At 35.1% G+C, this 15,729-nt stretch overlaps 1 protein-coding gene and 1 long non-coding RNA gene across 5 annotated transcripts in view; one reads left to right on the top strand and one right to left on the bottom strand.

The window, feature by feature from the left end:
- The window catches only part of LOC127508425 (protein shisa-6-like), a 103,338-nt gene extending 89,385 nt beyond the window's left edge, over window positions 1–13,953 (top strand). For all 4 annotated transcript variants that reach the window (XM_051886318.1, XM_051886317.1, XM_051886316.1 and 1 more), the window contains 2 exons: window positions 407–532; window positions 10,834–13,953. In XM_051886318.1, the coding sequence (XP_051742278.1) occupies window positions 407–532; window positions 10,834–11,468 (761 nt within the window). In that variant the 3' untranslated portion in view covers window positions 11,469–13,953. The remainder of the gene's footprint in view (window positions 1–406; window positions 533–10,833) is intronic.
- Window positions 1–15,729, bottom strand: part of LOC127508437 (uncharacterized) — a 527,778-nt gene that overhangs the window by 340,797 nt on the left and 171,252 nt on the right. The gene's annotated exons all lie outside the window — the stretch shown is intronic.

Below are 15,729 nucleotides of genomic sequence, written 5' to 3'. Positions count from 1 at the left end.
TAACCCAACTGCTGGGTTAAAACAACCCAGTCTCTGGGTTTGTCCATTTTCAACCCATATTTAGTTGTTTTTAACCCAGTGTTTTTTTTTTTTAAAGTGTATGCGAGTCTAGAAACACATGCCGCTGAAAATAGTTTGGAGATCCCAGGCCTGGCAGTGCATAGTCTCATGAGCACACAGTTAAAATGAGGAAATGACATTCCCAACAAGTGTTTTATTGGGTGAGCAGCTGCCCGGACCAACACTCACCCTCATTAAACAAGTTCTTCAAAACTTATTCAACACACACACTCAGACAGATGCCATGGCGGCCCGCGCAAACACAGAGCTGGAAGTGCTTCTCTTGTATCAGATGTGTTTCATCTTTCTCTCTCTCTCTCTGCTTCTTTTTCTTTCTACCCCGCAGAGAAACCGAGAATGAACAACATCCTGACATCCCAGACAGAGCCGTACGACCTGTCGTTCTCCCGCTCCTTCCAGAACCTCACTCACCTCCCGCCGTCCTACGAGATGGCCATGAAAGCAGAATTAAGTAAATACTCCTTCCCTTCCTCATTGTCCACAGCACATCCAGTGTGTGTGAGAGAGAGAGATTCATACTTTTCATACATTCATGTGCAGAATCCTCTTTAAAAATGAAACCAGAATCATATAAGATGGTGGATTTACTCATCAATGAATCAATCAAGCTAACTAACTGATATAAAAATGTAAAGTGTAAAGGCAAATTATGCTTTCCTTTTATGATTATGAGGAAAGTATAACTAGAGAGTAAGAGAGAGAATTCAAATATTATATTCAAAAATATTCACATACTTGTTTAAAGAATCTAGTTTAAATGTTGTATGATCATTTATCAGCGCATATATTTTCAGGTAGAAATACATTTCCATACGGGCTGCATTTTGTTGTTCTGGTCACACTTTCCATTAAAGTTCCCTTTGTAAATTTACAAATGCATTATAAATCATTGATAAGCAGTTATAACTGCATGAATAAGAAGGGTGACTTTAACGCAATACCTGCCAAATAGTGAACCATTTTTAACTCACATGTTATAAATGCTTAATAAATATATTTATTCACATTTAGTCATCTTTTTATTCATGCGGTTATAACTGCATATCAACGATTTATAATGCATTTGTAAATGAGTTAGTGTTTCATTAGTGTTACCGTTGCTCTTTCTTTCTTCAGGACAGAGAGAAATTCATATTGAGATCCTTGCCTTTTCTATTTATTGATTCTATTTAGGAGAAGCAATCAAGCTCTTAAGGAGATCTTATTAATTATTCTGAGTTATGTCAACCCATTTTGAGGTGTAATATATAATACTAGTGCTGGGTAAAAAATATAGATTTCTCGATTTCCATCGATTCTCATTTTTATGAACCGATATTGATTCTTAAATGCCAAGAATCGATTAGTCTAGTCTGTTTTCAGTTGATGAATGAACGGATGTAGCGTGCCTGGCCACCTGCCATCCAATAAAGCGCGATAAACATTTTGCTTTGTTACTTTTGATATGAAACAAAGTCTCAGATTTCAAATTCTGTCCATTTTATTATGAAATTCCAAAAATAAAGTTTTGGCGCTGACAGATCGCTGTATCGCCTCCGTTCTAGAGAAGCGACAGCGTAAAGCTTTAATACCAGTTACATCGCGAAATAAACATGAATGAACATCTGAAGGTATGTTCAAAGCTACAGTACAACTTACCGAAATCCGTATCCTGTTTTGTGTAATCACTCAATCAGTGTTTCAACTGCAGAAAGACGTCAGTAAAACAGCTTGTAAACAATGTCACAAAACGCCACATTTACCTCAGAACAAACATATTCAGTGACCATAAACTCATTAGTCAGCTAGAAAAACTTTGGAGAGGAACATTTTGCTAAAAATGTGCACCATATTCATAATAATTTTTAATGTCTTTCAATATTTAATGCATGTTTGAATAAATCCATCATTTTTATGACAGCCACCATTTAAGTTTATATTTCAAAAAACGATTTGGAGTAGAAATATAATTATGTAATTGTATAGTTAGTATTATAACTTTATTATTATAAAAACTTAATTGTGTGTAATTTAAGTGTTTGTAAACAAATCAGTTCATTTTAACCTTTAATATTATAGTAATCTAGCAACTGACTCCTATAGAATCGAATCGAATTGAATCGGAATCGAATTGAATCAATAAATTTGTGCACTACTACAGTTAAAAAGTTTGTGATAAAACAAATTTTATTCAGCAAGGATGTATTAAATTGATAAAAAAAGTTACAGCAAAGACATTTATAATGTTGCAAAAAAATATATAATCATCAAAGAATCCTAAAAAAAAAATGTATCATAGTTTCCACCAAAATATTAAGCAGCAGATCTGTTTACATCATTGATAATAGAAATGTTTCTTGAGCATCAAATCATCATATTACAATGATTTCTGAAGGATCATGTGACACTTAAGACTGGAGCAATGATGCTGAAAATTCACAGGAATAAATTACATTTTAACATAGAAAAACAGTCCTTTTAAATTGTAAAAATATTTCACATTATTACCATTTTTGCTGTATTTTTAAACAAATAAATGCAGTCTTGGAGATTTCTCTTACTGACTCCAAACTTTTAACTGGTAGCACACATCACAAGATCTCAGTGGGTCATTCAAAGGTTGTAGGTTTAAACTCCTAGTAGGTTGTTTCTTAAATGAGTAAGTTTCTGTGATCTCCTGTCACTTCAGTGACCTTCAGCTCCACAGGGACTGCACCTATAATAACTGCACTGCAGATCTCTCCGGATAAAAGCACCTGCTAAATGAAAAATAACCAGCGGACCAGCTGGAAGACGGCTTTCATTAAATATAAAGGGCAGGATAAATGAAACATTAAAGTATTGACATGCTACGTTAACATAGTCCAGAGCCATTATGATCAGATGGCTCTTAAATGAATGACATTCAAAACCAAATAAAGAAAATTAAAACACTGAAAACCAAGAAGAATTAATAATGAAGCTTATTTCTGAAGTGCAAACGGACACAAATCACAAAACTAAACTTGCCATGACTTACAGATAAGTCACCTTTATTACTATAGCACTTTATACAATACAGATTGTTTCAAAGCAGCTTTACAGCAATAAACAGGAAAATAACAGGATCAATGATACAAACAAAGCTGCTGTAAAAAGTCAGTGTCATTATTCAGCTCAAGTCAGTTCAATGTTGATTCAGTTCGGTTCAATTAAAGTGTCAGTTTTGCAAAATTAGCCAATTATGAAACAATGCAAGCAGAAGATTATTCAGCTTGACATTATTCAGTGTGATTATTCAGCTCAATTGACCATATGCACGGTTACTTCCTGGTTGTCGTTAAGCCAGCTTGGGCATTTCCTGCGAAACTGTTAGCTGATCATTCTGTACTCGCTCTACATCGACACAAAACCATTAGTGGCTGACTTTTAATGTTGTATTCATATTTTAATGCAGTTATCACATTTACCTAATTTGCCAATAAACCAGTTTTATTGATTGCAATAAAGACGTAGCTAATGGGAACATTTGAATAAGAAACGCTGTGTCTGTAATTAGACACGCACACGCAACATTTTTCCAGCACCTCAAATGTTATTTTTAATTTGATGACCAAAAAAATTATTTGTTCATTTTTCTGAGATTGTCCCCTTTTGTTAAAAAGATGTAGAAAATACAACATTTGATAGAAAACACTTATTTAAAAATAAAAGACATTAATTACCACTATAACCAGCAGGTAGCGGCAGATGACCATTTATTTGCGCATATATCAGCCATTTCCTGTAATAGTTTTTCACTAAAGCATTATAAAATCATAGGTTTAAAAATACGTTTTGTCAAGGTGAAGTATGAAGTACTCAGAAAATCTCATGAAAAACAATAACTTTTCTTGAGAATGAATTGCACAAAGTGAGCAGTCTCCCTTTATAATCACAGAAGCTGTCAGTCAGTGCAGCTGAAGCTCAATGATTTTGGCAGACTTGTGAAAACTCACATTTTATTCACTGAGACACGTCTTTATTTTATGTTGTCTTGTGTTTGCATAGCTAAATTACCATTAGACCTGATTATTTAAGTGACTATATTCTGATTATAAACTTATTACACTACTGATGCTGTTAAAGCTACCTCAGGACATTGAAGATACCGACACACCAACAAGTGACATTTCACCGGAAGTTTTCCTGCTGGATTATGTTATTGCAGAAGTTCTTGAGAATGTTCTGTGGATATGGTCCATTCAGTTCAAGTTTTGCTCTCATCTGATAGTGTCAGTGCAGTCAGTCAATGATATTACCAAATATTAAGTGTGCTTTATACCCCAACTAAGCAAGCCCAGGGCGAGTCAAGGCCAATTTTAGTTTGTATGCTTTAGACGTGACTTTGTTCCCTGTGGGAAGTAAATAATGGTGCTTCTGGTGTCTTAAATCACAAGCCCTGTTTGTAGTGCTGTTTGAGTAATTTCGGACTTCACCTGCTGTGAGGCGAACAGGGAGGCAGACCTGAGAGTAATGAGCAGTAATGAGGAACAATTAGTCATGTTTTTAATAGGGAGGTGGATCGGAGAGTAGAGAGAATGAGAGAGCAGGGTGAGATGAATTCAATTTAAAGATGACATGCAGGGTTTTTTTTTTTTTTTTGATGTTTGTTGTAAATGTATCCTTATAAATCCTACTGTATCAAATAGACCTGTTGCACACAATCTACTACATGCCTTCTGTAGTCTGATTAATATAGTTTAGATGTTTTCAGCAAGTAATAGGCCCTTTAACCCTTTAAGCCCTGAAGGCATTTTTAGAGTTGTTTTTTTTTCTGAGTGACATACACGAAAGTAAAGACTCATAACTCCAAAACTATAGTGAGGAGAGTTTGATAGAAAACTTTTAAAAGTTTTAGATTAAAAAAAAATAAATTTACATATCTTTCTTATTTGACATGCAATATCTCAGAAAGGAAATAAGGTAGGAGGACAATTCATTTTGGTGAAGTTCCTCTACATGTGAGCTGCATCTGGATCAGATTTTGTGGTGATAGCATAAAGTAATCAAAAGTTACAGCATTTGGAACCAAGGTAGCCTTTTTGTTTAGCTCTTAATGCCCCCTAAAGGCCCCAATATACTCATATATATCTCATTTCGAACAAAATCAGGCTGAAACAAAGTTTGTTTGGAGTTCATTTTGGAAGTTCGAAACAACTTGCTAAAGCAAACTTTCTGGAAGAGTTTGCTTTGGCTGGTCCGTTGCCATTACATAAGGTAGGTGTGCACTGAGGCTACACCTTCTTTCACTTTTGGTAAAAATCTTTTCCAGTTCATTTCTCCTCTCGAGTCTGTAGAAGTCAGATGTCTGCGAGTGAAAACATGAGCACTGGAGAGCTGCTTTATAGTAGAAAATGAAGTTGAACTTCTGATGAAATAAGAGACTGACACTGTTTTTCATGTTTAATACTGGTAAAGCTGCTTGATTTTAAGCAATCTGTTTTATAAAGTGTTTTAATATTAACGCGATGTGACTTTACTGGAGTGCCAAATTAGAGAGCTCGTGACATATCCTCATTGTCATGATCAGAAGCTTTTCTTATGCTTTATTAAAAAAATCCTTGCTAGTTTCTCAGTTTTGTTGTGTTTATTTTGCTACTGAGAGGAAAGCGCACAACATTTTTACATATTCATCTAAACGTCGCTCTCAGCAGTGTGGGCGGCGTCAGATGTTTGATTACAGTATATCACTGCTCACATATTTAGAACTGGTATTTAGAACCTAAACGAAGAACGAAAAAGATCTTCGCTTAAAGTATATCGGGGCCTTAATGGCCATTTTTTTAATCGTTCCTCCATGAGGAATAACTCGTGATCGACGCTTTGGATTATGTTGGTTTTGAACTCATTTTAACCGGGAGCATCCACTGTAAGTAATGATGTGCCATATTCTACGATCTGTGCATGTTTCATGAAGTTATAAGCAAAAATGCCATGTGAAAGCTACATCTGATTTTAGTTAGCGTCTGTGTGCCTGTGGGGTTTATGTGTCGTAACTCCGTGAGAAATATCTTGTGATTGGATTATGTTGATGTTGGTCTCATGTTGTATTGTTAGCTATTGATAATTTTCACGTGGTGTCACGCTCTGAGGGGAACGCCCCCCCTACCGGGCAAAACAAGGCTTTCCTCCATTGCCTGCCAGTCATTTTTACCCAGTTTGTAGTAAGATCTAATGTAGTAAGATAGTGATATTAAAAGACCAAATTCAATATACACCTTATTGATTATGCATACTTTGTACAGGCAAACAATTGAACACAGAATATTAATTAGGGATGCACCGATACCAAGCTCATGTACTTGTACTCGTACTCGTAAAAAATACCCCGATACCAAAGACCGATACCTCACGTGACGTAACTGACAGAATTTCCCGTGCACAGAGACACCGGCGGCAGCAGCAGAAACAATGTCAGCCTCAGAGGTGTGGAAATACTTCAAATTAATGATGACAACCCACACATTGCGAACTGCATGCTTTCAATCACAATTCGTTATCGATTAGTGAAGGCGGGATAGGCGGAATCGCGTTGAATGACACAGACCAGAAGCGCTCCCTCTCGCGCGCTCTCTCTCTCTCTCTCTTGCGCACGGTTCTCTCAGACAGCGCGCGATCAGTTCTCCTTGCGCCTGAATGGACAAATGCACACATAGTTGTCAAAATGTCCATCGTGTGGAGTATCTCACGTAAATACAGTCTGTTATGGCTTAAGTGGACGTAAACATGTGGGTGAAAACAGGATATGTGTCAGTATCAATGGATTCGGTCTTAAAGGGACCGTACCCTAATTAAATATTTGTCATTAATGTTATTAAAACAAAAGATGTTAAATAAATGTATACATGGTAAATAAACATACTGTATCTGAGATGTATCTCTATAGTATTTGTTTTATTGTTTGTAATTTATATCTTTTTATATAACAACAATTATATATATTGGTAATTATGCCCTTTGAAGGTTATTGGACACTGTGAAATTTTTGTTCTTTAGTTTGTGACAAGCTCATAAAAATTATTACTTTTTTCATTAGAGTAATAATAAAGAAGCTGTCCTACATTCATTTGTCTCACTGTGTTGTGCTTGGAAAACTGCCACATCACCAAAAAATTAAAAATAAAACAAGAGAGAGAAATTAATAAATGTATAGGCATCGGTATCGGCGAGTACCAGAAAAAAAGTATCGGTACTCGTACTCGGTCCTTAAAAAATGGTATCCGTGCATCCCTAATATTAATGCCAACCCAGGGTTTCTCGTTAAGCAAATTTTTTCTCATCGAAAACCATTATAAAGAAAATGCGTTGTGTCCATATTCTGGGCTCATCTGCTCGCCTATATATAGTATGCATCATCAAAATGGGTTCAACTGAATTTGATCTTTTAATATCACTATTTTAGTACACTAAGGCACTTTAAGGGTGTGTTGCACTAAGGATTCTTTAGCCTGGCATCGGTTCACCCTGTGCCTATGCTGCTGGATCAGCCCTTTAATTCTAATGGTCTTTCTGCATAGTTAATCTGTGTTTAAAAATAAGTGGTGCAACACAACTCGATTTAAAATAAAACCCAGATCAACAAATCCTTGATTAGTGGTAAACTTTGCTTAATTTAATCCTTATTGGTGCAACCCACCCCTAGTGTTTTTAACATTGCGTTTTTAAAAAAAACTGCTGTTTTTAGTGATTGAAATCACTGCAGGTGCTGTATATGGATCACAAGTGCCCAAAACTTGCATCTTGTTCACATATTTTTGTTTTTAAGATGGAAAATTGACAGACTTGTGCTGCAGTTACATGGCTGTTTTGCCTGCCAGGGCTCCGCGACAGTCACATGACTGAAAACTATGAACTGCAACAAATATACCCGTGCGACTTATGACTGGTTTCCTGACTAATATTAGAAAAAGTCTGGTTAATATTCATCATCAACTATAATGGTGTTGCTTTAAAAAAAATGTAAACAATTTATTATTTTGAGGGAACGGTGTGACTTGTTTTTGTCCTGTAGGGCGTCTGGTAATGATTATACATTCGATTACATTCTCAACAATAGAGAAAGAGAAATGACATTTAGTATAAGTAAGAGAACAGAAGCTTTAAGTCATCAGTTCTTTTGAAGAAACATTATTTTCTTAGTGTAAAGAACATTTTAAAAAAAATCTATAGAACCTTTAGTGGAATGGAAAGATTCCATGGATGTTAAGGGTTCTTCCTGGAACCATCAGTGTCAATAAAGAAGCTTTATTTCTAAGAGTGCAGGATGGCCAGTCGCTCATATTCATCAGCTGAAGTCTGTGGCATTAGATTCCCTCTTATCTGATAGATAATTGAGCTCTGGGGTCCGAGAGTGACCGTTAGCCAGCGCGGGGCCTTAGGCCTGTTCGCCTGACCTTTTCACATCTAATGTCACGCCCTCGCGTCGGCACATTCGGCCTTTGGAATGAGTTCGGCCGCGGCGTCTGCCAAACCCTTCAGTGTCAGTGATGGTAATTCTGAACTACACACACCGGCCAACTCTCCACCCTGTCTTCATTAGCTCCCAGATAAACAGTTCAGCGGGGAATCGATATCCAGTCTTGTGCTGAACAATTCATCTGTTTTTGTTCGCAACTTTGCTCTCTGTCCGAAGCTGTTCAGACAGGAAATGATGTCATGGGCAGCCATTTTGGGGAAGCTGCTTGAAAACTGTAGCTTGTCATCATGTTAAGTCGTTAATCGTGCAGCTAGAGTGCAGCACCATTTAAAAAACTTTTTTGCATATTCCATACTGTTTTATTTTTTTCTAGTATAGATCACGAAAACATCTGCCAAGCATCTGCCACAGACGCCTACTGCTTCACAAATAACTAGAAAGAAGCTTTAACAAGACTAGAGCAGCATCTCAGGAGAAGTGCCCTATCCCTGAGTTCATCTGCTCCTCAACAAACACACACACGCTCATTTCCCCGCTCCACAGAGACTCATCATCGTAGTCTCAGTCCAAACACTGTGTTTCCTGTGCCATTGTTGAGAAAACAAAGAAAAGATTAACAGAGCAATAAAAATAGAGGAAGCGAGGAAACAGAGACATAAAAACAATTTACTACAGCATTTTACCTCAGCAAAATAGTTTGCTTCAGCTGTAGCTTCAGCATCAGCTGCACTTTTTAGGGGGGGTTGTGTTTTTTTTTTTTTTTTTTTTTTTTTTTTTTCTTATCAGTCAGACTTTGTTCTGTTTGATTTCTGCTGATGTGACTCATGATCCAGCGTTATTATTGTATTCATATTTTGAATATTAAGTTTTTATTTTTATATTTTCCATTTTCGGTTTAAGTTTTTGTAATTTTATTGTTTTTTGATGTTTTTGTTTGCTGTTCAGTGTCAATTTTAGTACTTCAGTGTAAACTAAACTAGATTCTAAATTAGAAATGTTGAGAACCTAACTGATATAAAATAAGTTTTTTTCAGTTAACATTTATTTTAATTCAATTAACTTTAGAAACAGAAAAGTTTTAGAAATTTTGCTGGTTTTATTATTATTATTATTATTATTATTTTAAACTTTATTAGTTTTTAAAATGTCTACTTATTTTTTTAAATTTTATTTCAGTTTAAGTTTTCAGTTTAATTTTTTTCTTTATTTTTTTTTATTTCAATGAATGTAACTGTTTTTCAATAGTTAAGTTTTAGTAATTGTGTTATGTTTTTTTATTGTTTTTATCATTTTTGTTTGTTTTCATTTAGTTTTGTATATGCTTATTTATTTATTTATTTATTTATTTTTCCGTTTTAATTTAAATTAAATGAAAATGACAAATGATGCCTTGGCAAATAACTAAAATAGAATAAAGTATTTTATTTATATTTTACTTCAGTTGCAGTTTATTTGAATTGAAATAAATTCAAGTTTGTTTGTTTTTCAGTAGTTTTATTTTTTTTCATTTTCTTAGTTTTTTGGTTGTTTGCCTGTGTTGTTTTATTAGTTTTGAATATGTCTATTTATTTTTAGTTTACTTATTTTCAGTTTTAGTTTAACTGAAACTAACTGAAATAAAATAATGCATGTAAATAAAATATGGTGAATTTTTATTTTTTATTTTATTTGAATTTACATTTATATTATTTGAATTAACAAACATTTTTCAAATAGTTTAATGGTTAAAATTTAAAAATGTATCAAACTTAAAATTATAAAATGAAAGTTATAAAATTGTATTTAATTTCAGTTAAAGTTTATTTTATTTGAATCAACATAAACATGTTTCAAATAGTTTAAGTTAACATTTAAAAATGTATAAAATTTAAAATGATCAAATTAGTTATAACATTTTATTTCAATTAATGTTTATTTTATTTCAGTTATGTTTTTCAATAGTTTAATAGTTACAATTTTAAACATTTATAAAATTTAAAATTGTAAAATTACTTACAAAATTTTATTTAATTTCAATGAATGTTTATTTTATATGAATTAACAAAGGTTTTTCAAGTTTATTAGTTAAAATTTTAAAATTACCATTTAAAATGTTATAAAAAACATAACATTAACAAAAACAAAAGTTATAACATTTTATTTAATTTACATTTACATTTATTTTATTTGAATTAAACATTTTTTTCAAATAGTTTAATAGTTAAAATTTAAAAATTTAAAATTATAAAATTAAAGCCATAAAATGTTATTGAATTTCATTTAACTTTTATTTTCTTTTAATCAACATAAACATTTTTCAATAGTTTAACAGCGGCACTCTGCTCTCTCATTCTCAGGTGACAAGGACGATGAGTACTACATACGGAAGCACCATCTGCCCGACCTGACGCCTCGCAGCGGCAACCTGCAGACGCACATGATCAAGCTGAATGTGGATCCGCCCGCGCAGCGCCAGAAGCCTAAGCGCGTCCAGCGTGCCATGTCCCAGGACCACGTGCTCTCGCCCGCGCACTCCAGGCCGCACCGGGACTACGACCTGTCCTCGTACACAGGAGGCGCCGGCGGTCTGTCTCCGTACCACGGTCGCATCCTGTCTGAGGAGCAGCTGCTGTCGGCCGACCGACTGCTCTCCCAGGATCCGCTGCTCTCCCCGGATAAGATGCTCTCCTTGCGGCGCTCAAACTTCCGGGAGAAGGCCATGTCGCGGGCGCTTTCCCACACGGACATGTTCGTGCCGACCACGCCGGTCATGGACCGACACTACAAAATGATGAAGATGCACTCGCACCCCAGCAGCAGCAGCAACAACAACGAGTCCTACAACACACTGACTGTTAACAGTGCGCAGGTGGGAAATAAACGGCAGGCGTTCGCCAACCGACGGATGCACACAGTCGACCACCTGCAGTACATACCGGGACACCACCATCATCAGTACAGAACCGCAAGTAAGACCGAAGTAACTGTCTGAGAGAGATGGGAGAAGACGGGAGAGCGAATGATGTCAACAAACAATCCAGCTCGGGAAATGTGTGGCTGTGGCGTCCCACTTCGACAGGTTTCTTTTTTTAAGCATCCAACCTTGACCTGTTCCCGCTTCCAGCGCAAGCTTTCCACTCCATCAGTTCTGGGTCAGCTGGGATAAGATCCACACTTTCCGAAGCGACCCGGATCTCCTCGCACGTAGAGCAAACGCAAGGGCTTCGCGCGCGGACGCCGGACTAGAAACAGAGACCTGAAACTATTTTTTCCAGAATCAGGACTGAACTGTTATGAACTTGCACTGACTTTATATACATACAGTATCAAAAAAAAAAAACTGCACTGCCGGTCAAACGTTTGGAATAATTAAGATTTTTTTAAATGTTTTTGAAAGGAGTCTCTTCTGATCACCAGATCAGCATATTAGAATGATTTCTGAAGGATCATGTGACACTGAAGACTGGAGAAATGATGCTGAAAATTCAGCTTTGATCACAGGAATAAATAACATTTTAAGACATATTCACATAGAAAACACTTATTAGGGGCCAAGCACTGAAGGTGTGTAGGCACCTATTGTACCCGTAGCGTTCTTCTTCTTCTTCTGCTCTGGAAGTCTATGTCAGCCCATAGAACCGCTTGTGGGAAAGTTGTGAAGTTTGGCACACAGATAGAAGACAGTCTGAAATGTCACCATAGAAAATTTGGAGTCTGTAACTCAATCCCTCTAGCGCCACCACCTGTCCAAAGTTTCACTCATATTTATGCTTATGACGATTCGACCCTATGACGTAACTTTCCATCATAAAAATTTTCCCGCCATTTTGAATTTTCCGAATTTTTTTTCAAACTTCTCCTAGGCAGTTGCTCCGATTTTCACGAAAATTGAACCAGATCATCTTCAGACCATGCAGACAAAAAGTTGTGGAATTCAAGTTGATTTGTCAAACCATTTTCGAAAAATGCAAGAACGAATTTTATGAAAATAGACGTAAGGCTGTATCTCCTCAACGGAGATATGAAAAATGGTTATTTTTGCTTATAACTTAAGAACGGTTTGTCCAAAAATCATAAAGGTGTTCTTACATTTGGGGCTTCCTGCCAACTTCCTATTTCGGCCATTTTGCGCATCGGCCATTTTGGGCATCAGCCATTTTGAATTTTGTAGTAAAATGCTGTATTTTACAAACACATGAACATATCATTACAAAACTCGGTATGGGTCCCTGGCACGATGCCCTGAAGGAGTCTGGGAAGTTTCAGACCAGAAAATATTTACATGCTTATATCTTTGGATATTATTGGCTTATTTTCACAGGTGTCATTTCCTTGGATTCCTGAATCCTTGCTGAGTCCAGTGATGCCAAACATACTAGGTTTCACCTTATGGTTAGTGCAAATGTTGTTTAAATGTGATTTAGCATTTAAACAACATTTGCGAATATCTTAGAAACTGTCAGTCTGATCGAGACGAAACCACCATAGGAAAATCAGAAACATAGGTCTTTGACTATAATGACCAACTGTCGAAATTTTGATAGTTAGTGGCAAAAAAATGTAATCAAAGTCAGGTGTGGGTAATTTTTTATGTGTTCACTCCTAAACGAAATGAGATATTTTTACCAAATTTGACACGCTTATGTATGGGGGCACTCTGAGGACACACAAAAAAGTGGCCACTTGGTGGCGCTATAATTGAACAAAACATGAAATTGGCTCTAACTACAGAACTGTTGGTCTGATTGACATGTAGTGTCTTTGTTTCAGTTGCTATCATAGTCCATTATGACATTGTTGGTCTGCTGCTAGCTTCCTTGTTTGCGTCTGTTGTGCTTGGACCCTTAATTGCTGCTTGCAGCTATATTTTTAAATTGTAATAATATTTCACAGTTTTACTATTTTTAATTGTATTTTTGATCAAATAAATGCAGCCTTGGTGAGAATAAGAGACTTCTTTCAAAAACATTAAAAAGTCATAATTATTTTTGAGCGGTAGTGTATATAGATTTATGATTTCTAACTTGAGTCCTAAACATAGCGATAGCGATTCTTCTTGAATATAAACTGGTGTAAGCACTTTAGCGAGTGCCTCTTCTCAAAACGCATCCCGTTTCGATACCGAAGTGGGGAAAGGGTTTAAAAGCACAATAAAACTGACGTCTGTTTTCTTTTCCTTTGTCGCATTATCTCTCCGTTTGGTTTCTCAGTTTCATGGATTTTTTTCAGTGGACCTGTGCCGTAGGTGATTGTAAATACGCTCGGTTAGCTGCAGTTAAACAGTGAGTTCGCTTTGTGGGTTATTATGGGTTGCTTTTTGCGTTTTCATTGCTTTCGTTCTGACATTTTCGAGCATAATCAACCCACCCGAAGTATATTTGACGACACAAATGTGTACAGTAATGTGCGTGTGTGTGTTTTTTAATCTGTACTTGTAGACTAATGGTGAATAAATTTGGTTGATTCAGCCATTCGTACGTATTGTCTGCTAGTTTTGAATAGGAGTCATCCTTGCCTTTCATGATCTCTGACACGTTGAACAAACAGACAAAAGCAATAGAAAGCAATCAAGGTAAGAAAAATGAGTGACAGAAAATGAATGATAATGGAAGATATGCATTTAATAAGCTATTATAGCGTATACCCTCGAGAAGGATGTTAATTAACAGCCTTCTGTCTGTGATGTTTACTATCAGTCCATCAAGGATTTCCCATGATTCTCTGCCACTGCAATGATAGTCTGCACAACTCTGAAGGGAATTTGTTTGATTGTGTTGGTTCTAAATAAATACGGTTTTAATAAAATTCATGATTCTCTGACGTTCACACACAGATGCCCTATCTTAAGCTATTTCTTTAGTTTATGAAATATTGGATTAAACTCTTTGTGTCACACATAATCAAAAGATGGCTGATGATAAATTAGACACCATTTACAAGGGTGTTAAAGGAAGATGTGGGGTTCAGTGCAAGTTGAGCTTTATCAGTAGCATTTGTGGAATAATATTGATTGCCAAAGAAAATTATTTCAATTAATTAATTGATTGATTGATTGATTAAAACTTAAAGCTTTAAACCACAGAAAATAATTTCAAGTGGTTGTTGATTTATTTAAAATGCTTAAAAATAATATTTGTTTGTTTGTTTGTTTAAAAAGCTTAAAACCACAGAAAATAATTTCAAATTGTTATTTATTTATTTATTCAAAAATATTAAAAATAGCGTTTGTTTGTTTGTTTGTTTGTTTGTTTGTTTGTTTGTTTAAAAAGCTTAAAACCACAGAAAATAATTTCACATGGGTTATTGACTGATTTATTTAAAAAGTTTAAAAATTATTTATTCATTCATTTAAAAAGATTAAAACCAAAAAAATAATTTCAAATGGTTATTTATTTATTTATTTAAAATGTTTAAAAATAACATTTATTTATTTATTTATTTATTTATTTATTTATTTTAAAAGCTTAAAACCACAGAAAATGATTTCATAATAACATTTTTGTTTATTTGTTAAAAAAATCAATTAAATGGATTTTTTTTTCGAGTTAAATTCTATAGATAGAATTTGTATCATAATATTGATTACCAGATAAAATAATTACAGCTGGATATTTATTTATTTTTGCTTATTTGTTTGTTATTTTTTTTTTATTGTTGTTTTAATTAAGTTAAATGCAATTGCATGAATTCTTCCTTTTAAAATGTGCATTATTTGAGCTGCAAAGTGTCTAAATGATAATTTTAGCAGAAGTGTTGCTGTTCACTGGTTCTACATGATCATGATGAGTGGAAACAATTGCTAAAACATCACAGAAATCTTTGGTAAGTGATTTAGTAAACACAGTGTTTACACTTGTAGAAAACACTTTTGACCGTGTGTATTTTAATATTTATTGTCTTGCCCTATAGCTTTCCTTGTAAATTTATTGTTGTAAACATTATTTTTTAAGTCTAATCTGAATTAGACTAATAATTCATTTCTTCTGTCTCCCTTTCATTCCAGGCAACTCCTCCTCTTCTGCACTGCAGTTTTGCAAAAGCTGTCAATGATATCACTGTTTGTATATGTTCATGTAGTTGGTGTTTTTCTGTTATTGATGAGCCTGCTGTGTTTTCGGCGTAACTGTGATGCTGGTAAGAGATACTCTGACAGCTTCTTCACTTTTAATCTTCAACAGCAGGATTGTTGTGAGACATTTTTCAGTGCACAGAACATTGTGGGCAGCCAGTGATTCCCAGCGGCTGCAAATATC

Source organism: Ctenopharyngodon idella, chromosome 3 (assembly GCF_019924925.1).
Source record: "Ctenopharyngodon idella isolate HZGC_01 chromosome 3, HZGC01, whole genome shotgun sequence".
NCBI lineage: Eukaryota > Metazoa > Chordata > Actinopteri > Cypriniformes > Xenocyprididae > Ctenopharyngodon > Ctenopharyngodon idella.
This window is presented reverse-complemented; position numbering and strand designations above follow the sequence as displayed.